This window comes from Colobus angolensis, unplaced genomic scaffold (genome assembly GCF_000951035.1).
Source record: "Colobus angolensis palliatus isolate OR3802 unplaced genomic scaffold, Cang.pa_1.0 Scaffold135, whole genome shotgun sequence".
Classification (NCBI taxonomy): domain Eukaryota; kingdom Metazoa; phylum Chordata; class Mammalia; order Primates; family Cercopithecidae; genus Colobus; species Colobus angolensis.
This window is the reverse complement of record NW_012114433.1, coordinates 3,357,917-3,369,549: the sequence shown is the minus strand read 5'-3', so window position 1 is coordinate 3,369,549 and position 11,633 is coordinate 3,357,917. Positions and strand designations below refer to the sequence as shown.

The 11,633-nt window shown below is 47.6% G+C and overlaps 2 protein-coding genes across 5 annotated transcripts in view; one reads left to right on the top strand and one right to left on the bottom strand.

Moving 5' to 3' along the window:
- Positions 1–3,963, top strand: part of AIMP2 (aminoacyl tRNA synthetase complex-interacting multifunctional protein 2) — a 16,283-nt gene extending 12,320 nt beyond the window's left edge. For all 4 annotated transcript variants that reach the window (XM_011934385.1, XM_011934388.1, XM_011934387.1 and 1 more), the window contains one exon: positions 3,433–3,963. In XM_011934385.1, the coding sequence (XP_011789775.1) occupies positions 3,433–3,821 (389 nt within the window). In that variant the 3' untranslated portion in view covers positions 3,822–3,963. The remainder of the gene's footprint in view (positions 1–3,432) is intronic.
- EIF2AK1 (eukaryotic translation initiation factor 2-alpha kinase 1) overlaps positions 3,904–11,633 on the bottom strand; it is a 40,639-nt gene continuing 32,909 nt past the window's right edge. Inside the window, 5 exon segments of the mRNA XM_011934406.1 lie at positions 3,904–4,279; positions 4,572–5,257; positions 7,815–8,048; positions 9,737–9,819; positions 10,042–10,156. Of these exon segments, the coding sequence (XP_011789796.1) occupies positions 5,126–5,257; positions 7,815–8,048; positions 9,737–9,819; positions 10,042–10,156 (564 nt within the window). The 3' untranslated portion in view covers positions 3,904–4,279; positions 4,572–5,125.

Genomic DNA, 11,633 nt, shown 5'->3' with positions numbered 1-11,633 from the left:
CCTGTAGTCCCAGCTACTCGGGAGGCTGAGGCAGGAGGATCACTTGAACCTGGGAGGTGGAGGTTGCAGTGAGCCAAGATTGCACCACTGCACTCCACAGCCTGGTGACAGAGCGAGACTCCGTCTCAAAAAAAAAAAAGGGAAATTCATGAAGGCATCACTATAGCTGCACCAAGAGGTGCAAAAACCTTGCACTTTTTACAAAATACCTATTTATCTTGTATTGAAAACGTAGCTTTTGGCCAGGTGCGGTGGTTCATTCCTGTAATCCCAGCACTTTGGGAGGCCAAGGTGGGTGGATCACCTGAGATCAGGAGTTCGAGACCAGCTTGACCAATATGGTGAAACCCCATCTCTACTAAAAGCACAAAAAGGAGCCCGGCATGGTGACCTTCACCTGTAGTCCCAGCTACTCGGGAGACTGAGACAGGAGAATCGCTTGAACCCAGGAGGCAGAGGTTGTAGTGAGCCAAGATCTTGCCAGTACAGTCCAGCCTGGGATACAGAGTGAGACTCCATCTCAAAAAAAAAAAAAAAGAAAAGAAAATGCAGCTTTTATGTGGGGTGCAGGATTCCTGTTAGAAAGGCATACCTATAGACTCTCTTATGAGTTGAGAAAAAGCAAAGTCATTATATGACAACTTGAAGCCAAAGGAAGGTGAAAGATCTAAAGCTAGAGAGTTTAATGCCAGCAAACGATGGTTTGATAATTTTAGGAAAAGGTTTGGCTTTTAAAAATGTCAAGATCACAGGAGAAGCAGCTTCTGTGCTAACCAAGAGGCAGCAGACAAGTTCCCAGATGCCATTAAGAAAATCATGGAGGAGAAAGGATACCTGTGTCAACATGTTTTTAATGCAGACAAAACTGCCCTAATCTGGGGTGGGGGCGGGGAACCACAAAGGACATTTATTAGTAAAGAAGAAAAGTGAGTCCCAGGATTGAAGGCAGGGAGTGCTAGGCTAACCCTCCTGTTTTGTGCAGGTGCAGCTGTGTTTATGATCAGGAGAGCTCTTACCTGTAAAGCTGCTAACACCCAAGACTTCACAGGAAAAGATAAACACAGCTGCTCGTCTTTTGGTTCTACAACACCTGGACAAGAACCCTTTTTCTGGATTAATTCCATTGGTGCCTTGTCCCTGAAGTCAGGATGTACCTTGCCAGTAAGGGACACCTTTGAAAGTTCTTCAGTGCTCCAGTTACTCAGAGCCCCATGAGTTAACAGCAAGGGTGTCAAAGCCATCTGCTTGCCCCCTAACACAACATGGATCAAAAAGTCGTAAGAACCTTTGAGGCTCATTACACACAGTATTCTATGAAAGAATTGTCAGTGCTGTGAAAGAGAACCCTGGCTGGGCATGCCTGTAATCCCAGCTACTTGGGAGGCTGAGGCAGGAGAATTGCTTGAACCCGGGAGGTGGAGGTTGTAGTGAGATCCTGCCACTGCACTCCAGCCTGGGTGACAGAGCAAGACTCCATCTCAAAACAAAAAGCAAAAGAGAGAGAACCCTGATAGAACATCTTGAAGAGTCTGGAAGGATTACATCATTGAAGAGGCCATCATTGTATACAAAGCTGTGAAAGCCATCACGGTGAAACAGTACATTCCTGCTGGAGAAACCTGTGTCCAGATGTGCGTGACTTCATAGGATCTACGACAACCAAGGAAACCATGAAATAGATCACAGATGGGGCAAAAGTGGGTGGTGAAGAGTTTCAGGGTACAGATCTTGGAGAAATTCAAGGGCTGACAGACACTGCACAGAAGAGTTAACATAAGACAGCTTAATGGGAAGAAGTGTTTCCAAGCCAGTGCCAGATGTTAAGGAAGAAGACCTAGGAGAAGCCGGGCTGGAAAGCAGATTTCCATTAGACAGTCTGGGAGAAGGCTTCTGATCATTCGAGGCTGCTTTTGACTTCTTTTATGACCTGGAGTCTTCTATGATACAAGCAGTGAAACTAAAGCAAACGGTGGAAGGGTTCATGCTGCATAGAACTATTTTTAGAGAAATCAAAAGGCAAACAGTCAGACAAATTATGATGTATTTCCCTAAAGCTACACCATGCTTGCCTCTCCTCCTTTCCTGCCTCCCTTTCCACCTCTGCCACCCAAGACAGCAAGACCAACCCCTCTTAGCGACATGAGGACAGTGGGATGAAGACCTTTAAGATGATCCGCTTCAACTTAATGAATAGTAAATTCATTATCATTTTCTTTTTAAGAGGCAGGGTCTTGCTGTGTCACCCAGGCTGGAATGCAGTGGTACGGTCACAGCTCACCACAGCCTCAACCTTCTGGGCTCAAGTGATCCTCCCACCTCAGCCTCCCAAGCAGCAGGGACTACAGGTGTGAACCACCATGCCCAGCATCCTTATTATTTTCTTTACATTTTCTCAAGTTTATCGTAAGAATATAGCATATGATATATAGACCATACAAAGTGTGTGAATCAACTGTCATGGGTAAGGCTTCCCGTCAATAGTAGGCTGTTAGTGCTTAAGATTTGGAGGAGTCAAAAGTTTTATGTGGATTTTCGCTGCACAGCAGTGGGGAGTCAGTGCCCCTAACCCCCACACTGTTCAAGGGTCAGCTGTACTGTATGATGAGATGTGCAACATGGTTTTGATACGAGGCAGCAAGGGGTTAGGACATTGTGTGGCATACCGGCCATACAGCGATTTGTATCAGGTCAGATATTCTAAGTCTAGAAAGCCTGTGGGGTATTTCTAGAGGAGGAGCAGAGATGAAGCACCGCAAAGATGCCCTTGTTCCTCTGCAAAGTTTAGGGTCTCTGAGTGAGACCCAGCTCAAGGGGGGATTGTGAGCATTGGAGGAAGGGGGTTCTGTCCAACCAGGCAAAGCAGGGGAGTCATGGCTATCACAGCCATCTTGCCTTACCATTCTAGAACTTACTATCATAGGGACATTGAAATTATCTTCTCATATGGCCATATAAAGATAGGATGTCAGGTACTCACTATCCCACAGATGTATGCCTCTTCTGGTTATGTTGATATGGAAGGAAGCAAGTTCATGTCATTCATACCTTAACTGCCCTCAGCCTCAAAGAAAGCGATTATGAGGCCAAGAGCCTGGGAGATGCAACTCCTGGGTTTCCAGCCCTCAGCCCCCAAATCCTTAGGCAGCAGGGATTGGAGCAGGTGGTCTGAGGTCCCTTCCAGCTTCAGAACTGTCATAATCAAATACCAGGAATGGCTTTTTGGTTACTTTGTTAACATAGTTTGCACTTAAACCTTTTTCAGTATTAAGCATCTTAAGAGACTCACTGAAAATGTGATGTTCTTATTGAAAACACCCTTTCCCGTATCATCAGTCTATGGTGTTTGGTGACTGTCCCCTTCCCCATTGTGCGAGTACTTCCCTCACAGGGCTGCTCTGGTGATGCTACCTCGCGTGTGTTTTTTCTTTTCAGTGCGAAAGACGCAGATGAAATTCAGCGTCCAGACGATGTGCCCCATCGAAGGAGAAGGGAACATTGCACGTTTCTTGTTTTCTCTGTTTGGCCAGAAGCATAATGCTGTCAACGCAACCCTTATAGATAGCTGGGTAGATATTGCGATTTTTCAGTTAAAAGAGGGAAGCAGTAAAGAAAAATCTGCTGTTTTCCGTTCTATGAACTCAGCTCTTGGGAAGAGCCCTTGGCTCGCCGGGAATGAACTCACCGTAGCAGACGTGGTGCTGTGGTCTGTGCTCCAACAGACCGGAGGCTGCAGTGTGACAGTGCCAGCCAACGTGCAGAGGTGGATGAGGTCTTGTGAAAACCTGGCTCCTTTTAACACGGCCCTCGAGCTCCTTAAGTGAATTTCCGTTACCGATTTTAAAAGGTTTAGATTTTAAGAATGGTGCTCTTTCATGCCTATTATCAGTAAGGGGACTTGTATTAGAGTCAAAGTCTTTTTATTTAGGCCAGTTGTCAAATGTCAATAAAAGCATCATGTAATTTGTGGTTTTCATTTTATTTAAAATTCAGCAAAATCATATGCCATCTACCGTGATGACTGCCAACTCCATGGCAGACCCTTTCTGGGATTCAAAAATCACTTCTTCAGATCGCTGCCTCTGAGGGATGTACAGATTGGCTGGGGAGTTGAGTGCTACAATAAAGGAGGAAGTACCAGGGAACAGTGCAGGGCAAAGGCGGGAAAGAGATCTGAGCTGCCTGGAGATCATCTGGGGTGAGGAGTACAAAGCTTTGTAAGGGTGTGGTTTTGGAATGACGCTAAACTGAAGGTGGAGAGAACAGATAAAAAGATTGGAAGCTGCGGCCGGACGTGGTGGCTCACGCCTATAATCCCAGCACTTTTGGAGGCCGAGGCAGGCAGATCACGAGGTCAGGAGATCCAGACCATCCTGGCTAATGCAGTGAAACCCCGTCTCTACTAAAAATACAAAAAAATTAGCCGGGTGTGGTGGCGGGCGCCTGTAGTCCCCTACACGGGAGGCTGAGGCAGGAGAATGGTGTGAACCTAGGAGGTGGAGCTTGCAGTGAGCTGAGATCACGCCACTGCACTCCAGCCTGGGCGACAGAGACTCCATCCCAAAAAAAAAAACATTGCAAGTTGCACACTCTACACTATTAAGAAGTTGAGCTTTTATCTTAGAGGCAGCAGAAGGTTTGGAGCCAAGGAATGAAATGATCAGGCGTCTTTCAAGTAATGAACTTCGGCTGCAGTGCAAAAGGGGTAGGAAGACTGGCAGCTGTCAAAACTGGAACAGTCCAGTGAGTATGTGCAGGCCTGGGCTTGGGCAGTGACAGGGGCACACGTCAACTTCTGCGGTAGAACCTTCTAGAGAAAGACCAGACAGAGGGTCAACAGAGTTGAAAGGAGAAAATAATTGAGGATGAGGTCCAAGTTTTTTGTTTCAGAGACTGCGCATATGGTGATATTTAGGTAGGAAATTCAGGAAAAGGAGCTTGTGAGGCAGGAAAGGAAGGAGCACCAGCTTGGGGCACTCTGACATCTTTAATAAGTCTTATAAAGGCTTACTAAATACAGCTAAGAATTATACCAACGATACTCTAATGAAGATTAAAAATTTACATTCCAGTTAACTACCTTAAAAGTTAAGTCCACTTACATCCTACAGATACAGCCTGAGGAAGGTTAGACAGATACGCCCCCATCCTTTCCGTCATCCCTCACCCCTTTGTCTTGAGAAAGGAGGTTTAGCTGCTTCTTTAGTTCTGCAATTTCTTTTTCTTGCTCTATTATCTTCATCTGTAGAGTGAGGTTAACCTGTAAGGAGAAAATATTTTAAACTCCATTAAAATAACTTACTACTTTTTTTTTTTTTTTTTTGAGACAGAGTCTCGCTCTGTCGCCCAGGCTGGAGTGCAGTGGCATGATCTCGGTTCACTGCAAGCTCCGCCTCCCGGGTTCACGCCATACTTCTGCCTCAGCCTCCAGAGAAGCTGGGACTACAGGCGCCTGCCACCATGCCTGGCTAATTTTTTGTATTTTTAGTAGAGACAAGGTTTCACCATGTCAGCCAGGATGGTCTCAATCTCCAGACCTAGTGATCTGCCCGCCTCAGCCTCCCAAAGTGCTGGAATTAGAGGCGTGAGCCACCACGCCTGGACTGTTTCTCCCCCCGGACCTGTTTTTTGTTTGTTTTGAGACAATCTTGCTGTTGCCCAGGCCGGAGTACAGTGGCATGATCTCGGCTCACTGCAACCTGTGCCTCCCCAGTTCAAGCTATTCTCGTGCCTCAGCCACCCAAGTAGCTGGGATTACAGGTGCTCTCGTACAAGCCCAGCTAGTTTCTGTATTTTTAGTAGAGATGGGGTTTCGCCATGTTGGCCAGACTGGTCTTGAACTCCTTACCTCAAGTACCCACCCGCCTCAACCCTCCAAAGTGCTGGGATTACAGGCATGAGCCACCACACCCAGCCAAGGTTTCATTTTATACAAAAAACTTTTGCAAGATAGTAGAAATCCTTACCATAAATACTAAATAACTGTAGTCTCTAATAGCTGTCTTAACTGAGCATTAGAAAATCCCCTTTATGTGTGAAGATAAATGTTTATACTTGGTTTTAAGAACCACATCTAGGGCCGGGCGCGGTGGCTCAAGCCTGTAATCCCAGCACTTTGGGAGGCCGAGACGGGTGGATCACAAGGTCAGGAGGTCGAGACCATCCTGGCTAACACGGTGAAACCCCGTCTCTACTAAAAAATACAAAAACCTAGCCGGGCGAGGGGGCGGGCGCCTGTAGTCCCAGCTACTCGGGAGGCTGAGGCAGGAGAATGGCGTAAACCCGGGAGGCGGAGCTTGCAGTGAGCTGAGATGCTGAGATCTGGCCACTGCACTCCAGCCTGGGCGACAGAGCGAGACTCCGTCTCAAAAAAAAAAAAAAAAAAAACCACATATGTGGCTGGGCGTGGTGGCTCACAACTGGCTAATTTTTGTATTTTTAGTAGAGACGGGGTTTCACCATGTTGGTCAGGCTGGTCTTGAACTCCTGACCTCATGATCCGCCCGCATCAGCCTCCCAAAGTGATGGGATTACAGGCGTGAGCCACCGCGCCTGGTGTTTATAACTCTTAGAGTAGACAGGTGGTAGGGAGTCGACCTGCTTACGTGGACAGTGAATACAAGCATGCTACTGGCATTCAACCTAGTGCTTGATACAGTCAGAGAACTCTGAGAATGGGTTTAAATACTTTGTTTGCACAAATATGAGTCTAAGCTCGACTATTCACTGAAATAGGATTCACTATTTTGAGACGGAGTCTCGCTCTGTCGCCCAGGCTGGAGTACAGTGGTGTGATCTTGGCTCACTGCAACCTTCACCTCCCGGGTTCAAGTGATTCTCCTGCCTCAGCCTCCTGAGGAGGTGGGATTACAGGTGTGCACCACCATGGCCAGCTAATTTTTGTACTTTTAGTAGACAGGGGCTTTCACCATGTTGACCAGGCTGGTCTCGAACTCCTGACATAAGGCAATCTTCCCACCTCGGCCTCCCAAAATCCCATGCCTGGGATTACAGCATGAGCTACCCTGCCCGGCCAGGATTCACAATTTAAACAAATTCTATTTTAAGCTTCATAATTTTCCTCAGCATTAAAAAAAAAACATGTACAGAGACCATGTCCAGGGCAGCAGCTGCAGCCAGACCCCCACACCTGCCTCACCTGGGTGGTCCGCAGTGGCTGTGTACTGTGCAGGGACGGCAGCAGCCCCCCGGGGCACACTCTTCAGCACGACCCGGGGAGATTCCAGGATCTTCTACAACCCGAAATTCCGACAGAGCGCTAAACTCATCAGTGACCAAAACACCCTCGAGGGGACCTAACCACCACTTCAGGGCTCACCAGCCCTGCCAGTGATGAGCCCCCGACTGACACCCAGACAGCCCAGAACAGCAGGCAGGTGGTGAAGAGTCAGACTTTGACATGGACGTTTAAAGGCCCAGCCATCAGAAGGGGCAAACCTGATGGGCCCCTCTGGCCTTTCTGGGGAAGAGTCACACCCACCAGGCCTCAGGAGGCTTTCCTACCCGGCCTTAGCTGTGGGGTTGGCCCCCAGCCCTCCACTCCTCTTTGTGAACACCAGCAGATACCTCCTGTGCCTGCTGGGGCCAGAGCTGCTACCCTAAGGGGAGTGAGTCCTGTGAGCATGCCCTGCAGGTGAGTGGCAGGAAGTGGATGAGAACAAATAGGCCCCGCCTCCAGAACCATCATCTGGCTCTTCCAGCCCCAGCCTCCAGGGGCACCACCCATCCCTTGCTTCCCCAAGAGAGGAAATAAAAACCACCTTCACTCCAGGACCAAGAAAAACAAAAGCACATACATTTCCAGAAGTTTGGAAAAGTTCGCTCTGCAGCAGCTGAATAGCAGATGGTCTCTGCGATGAGTTCCTTCTCGTTAAGTGCTGGATATACTTGGCTTGCACTGGACACCTTTTACTGAGGGATTCCGGCAACTGACCAGTTCTTAAACCTGTTAGAACTTCTGCTCGCTCCATTTCTGTTCCAAATGGCTGAAAGAGCTCTAGCAGGATCACACCCAAGCTGTACATATCTGACTGGAAAAAGAAAAAAAGGGGGAACTCAGTAGTGAAATACAGAGTGAGAAGAACGTTTCCATTTCTGTGTTCCACCCGCCAAACAGGAGAGGGTTTCTAAGAATGAGGATATACAGTCACCCACAAGGAAGGGAACAGAGCAGGATGGCTCATCAGAGACAGGGACTTTCACGACTCCAAAAAGGGGCATCCGTGGGCACGCAGAATGGATGGTCAGGTGGAGGGCAGGGATAATCCCCACCCACAGCAGTCACGACCATACAACTGTCTTCAGCACCCCATAACAATCCAGGCCTGACCCAGGGAGAGGGACATGAGCTCACACCTGCTAGTGTCAGCTGCGGGGAAGCCACAGTGGGTCGCGGGTTCTCCTCCGGTCTCACCTCTGCCTCCACTCATACTTACCAAGTGTCCTTGGTGACATTTAACAAACTGCATAAAATCTGTGATACTACTCCTAAAAATAGATTTTTTTAGAAAGGTCTTCACTAGACAAGATTTTAGGGGCAGCCATCATTTTTTTCTGACAGCTCTTTCCCAATCACTGAAAAGCTCAAGGAGCCATCAAAAGGAAGAAAATTTTACTAGGCTGTTGTTTTGAAAAATGGATTTTAGCATTTCTTCAAGGAACAATGGGGATTCAAACTTTACAGCACGTTCATTCTATTTCAAGGGGAGTCAAGGGGCAGGCTTCCCCTTGGCGTTTATTCACCGAAGCCTGAAAAAAAAAAATCAATCAGAAGAAAGGCTGACTGAACACAGGCTTCCGTGAAGTCTAGCGTCCTGAGGTGAACCGTGATGTTTTAAAGGGAAAGCTCATTTCAAAATTGATTTAGGCCAGGTGCAGTGGTTCATGCCTGTAATCCCAGCACTTGGGAGGCCAAGGGAGGAGAATCATTTGAGGCCAGGAGTTTGAGATCAACCTGGACAAAGCAAGACCCCATCTCTACAAATATATATATATATATATTTTAATTAGCTGGGTGTGGTGGCACAACTCTTGAAGTCACAGCTACACGGGAGGCTGAGGTGAGAGGATCACTTGAGCCCGGGAGTTGGAGGCTGCCATGAGCTATGATGACACCACTGCAATCCAACCTGGGCAACAGAGTAAGACCCTGTCTCAACAACAACAAATGAACAAACAAAAACAATGTGTGACACCTGTGGATTTTGAAATGGTAAAGTAGGCAACACAGATTCTACTGAAAAGTGAGCTTTCTTCTTAGGGCAGTTTGAGCCAGTTAGTAATCTACAGTACTCGGTTATCTCCAAAAACATCTCTATGACAGAGCTTCTGCATTTCATTGTACTGTTTGTTTTTTTTTTTCTTTTTTTGAGACGGAGTTTTGATCTTGTCGTCCAGGCTGGAGTGCAATGGTGTGATCTTGGCTCACTGCAACCTCTGCCTCCTGGATTCAAACGATTCTCATGCCTCAGCTTCCAGAGTAGCTGGGACTACAGGCATCTGCCATCGCACCCAGCTAATTTTTTTATTTTTAGTAGAGACAGGGTTTCACCATGTTGACCAGGCTGGTCTTGAACTCCTGACCTCTGGTGATCCACCCACCTCGGCCTCCAAAAGTGCTGGGATTATAGGCGTGAGCCACTGCGCCCGGCCCTGTACTGTTTGTTCTTTACGACTGCCAAATAAGTTGAATGAGAGGACAGAAAGCAACAAATACTACCTTGGCATCATACTCAGATCCTTCCAACTGTTCAGGTGAAGCATACAGACAAGTACCCACTCTGGACGTATGTGTTGGTGTTCCTATCATTTCAAAAGTCACATATTAAACGCTGCAGTGTTAGCATTGTCAACATTAAATAACATTTACTATGAGCAAGCAGTGTAGCTCCTAAGGGAACGACGGTTGCTTTTTATCTTTATCTCATCTTTGCTATTAAATCTTTATGATTCTCTTTAAATACTAACATGTGCAACCATGTCTTTTGCTTATGCAAAGAAAACAAAACAAAACCAAAAACTTACTCTTGCCGTTTCTATTGGTCCAGTCTGTGTTCTTCTGTAGGATGTCTGTGCAGGCCAGACCAAAGTCTCCTATTTTTACTTGCTGATCAGGGCCATGAAGAAAAATATTTCTTGGCTATCAACAAACAAAACAAGTCAACTCCTTGGCTTTCTTAAAACAAATAGTAAAAACTTGTAAATGTTTTTAAGTGTTTGGAACTCAGGAGCAAGCAGCCCCTCAAAAGTTAAATATTTGAGGAATAGTTCCAAAATTTGCCTGCACATCAGAATCATCCAGGAGTTTAAAAAATCTCAACATCCAGCCAGGTGCAGTGGCTCATGCCTGTAATCCCAGCACTTTGGGAGGCTGAGGCAGGCAGATCACCTGAGGTCAGGAGTTCGAGGCAAGCATGGCCAACATGGTGAAACACCATCTCTAAAACATACAAAATGAGTCAGCCGTGGTGGCACGTGCCTGTAATCACAGCTACTGGGGAGGCTGATGCAGAAGAATGGCTTGAACCCAGGAGGCAAGAGGCTGCAGTGAGCTAAGGTTGTGCCATTGTACTCCAGCCTGGGTGACAAGAGCAAAACCCCGTCTCAAAACAAAAACCTCGGCCAGGCGCGGTGGCTCATGCCTGTAAACCCAGCACTTTGAGAGGCCGAGGCAGGTAGATCACCTGAGGTCAAGAGTTCAAAAGCAGCCTGGCTAATATGGTGAAACCCCACCTCTACTAAAAATACAAAAATTTGCTGGCCATGGTGGTGCTTGCCTGTAGTCCTAGCTACTTAGGAGGCTGAGGGAGGAGAATCACTTGAACCCAGGAGGCAGAGGTTGCAGTGAGCCGAGATTGCACCACTGCACCCCAGCCTGGGTGACAGAGCAAGACTCCGCCTCAAGAAAAAAAAAACAGGCCGGGCGCGGTGGCTCAAGCCTGTAATCCCAGTACTTTGGGAGGCCGAGACGGGCGGATCACAAGGTCAGGAGATCGAGACCATCCTGGCTAACATGGTGAAACCCCGTCTCTACTAAAAAATACAAAAAACTAGCCGGGCGAGGTGGTGGGTGCCTGTAGTCCCAGCTACTCGGGAGGCTGAGGCAGGAGAATGGCATAAACCCGGGAGGCAGAGCTTGCAGTGAGCTGAGATCCGGCCACTGCACTCCAGCCTGGGCGACAGAGCGAGACTCCGTCTCAAAAAAAAAAAAAAAAAAAGAAAAAAAAACAAACAAACTCAACATTCAACCCATTCCCCAAGCCAACTGCATCAGAACTCCTGGGGGTGGACGCAAGCATCAGTATTACTAAAAGTCCCAAGGCTATTCTAAATTTGGAGAATATTAATGTAGAGCATGCTTTGTGCAGAAGTGCCTCCCAATCCTTACTGCACATCATTACCCAAGAAGCTCTTAGAAATGACTGTCCTCGGCCGGGCACGGTGGCTCGCGCCTGTAATCTCAGCACCTCAGGAGGCCGAGATGGGTGAATCGCCTGAGGTCAGGAGTTCAAGACCAGCCTGGCCAACATGGTGAAACCCCGTCTCTACTAAAAGTACAAAAATTGGCCGGGCGCGGTGGCTCAAGCCTGTAATCCCAGCACTTTGGGAGGCCGAGA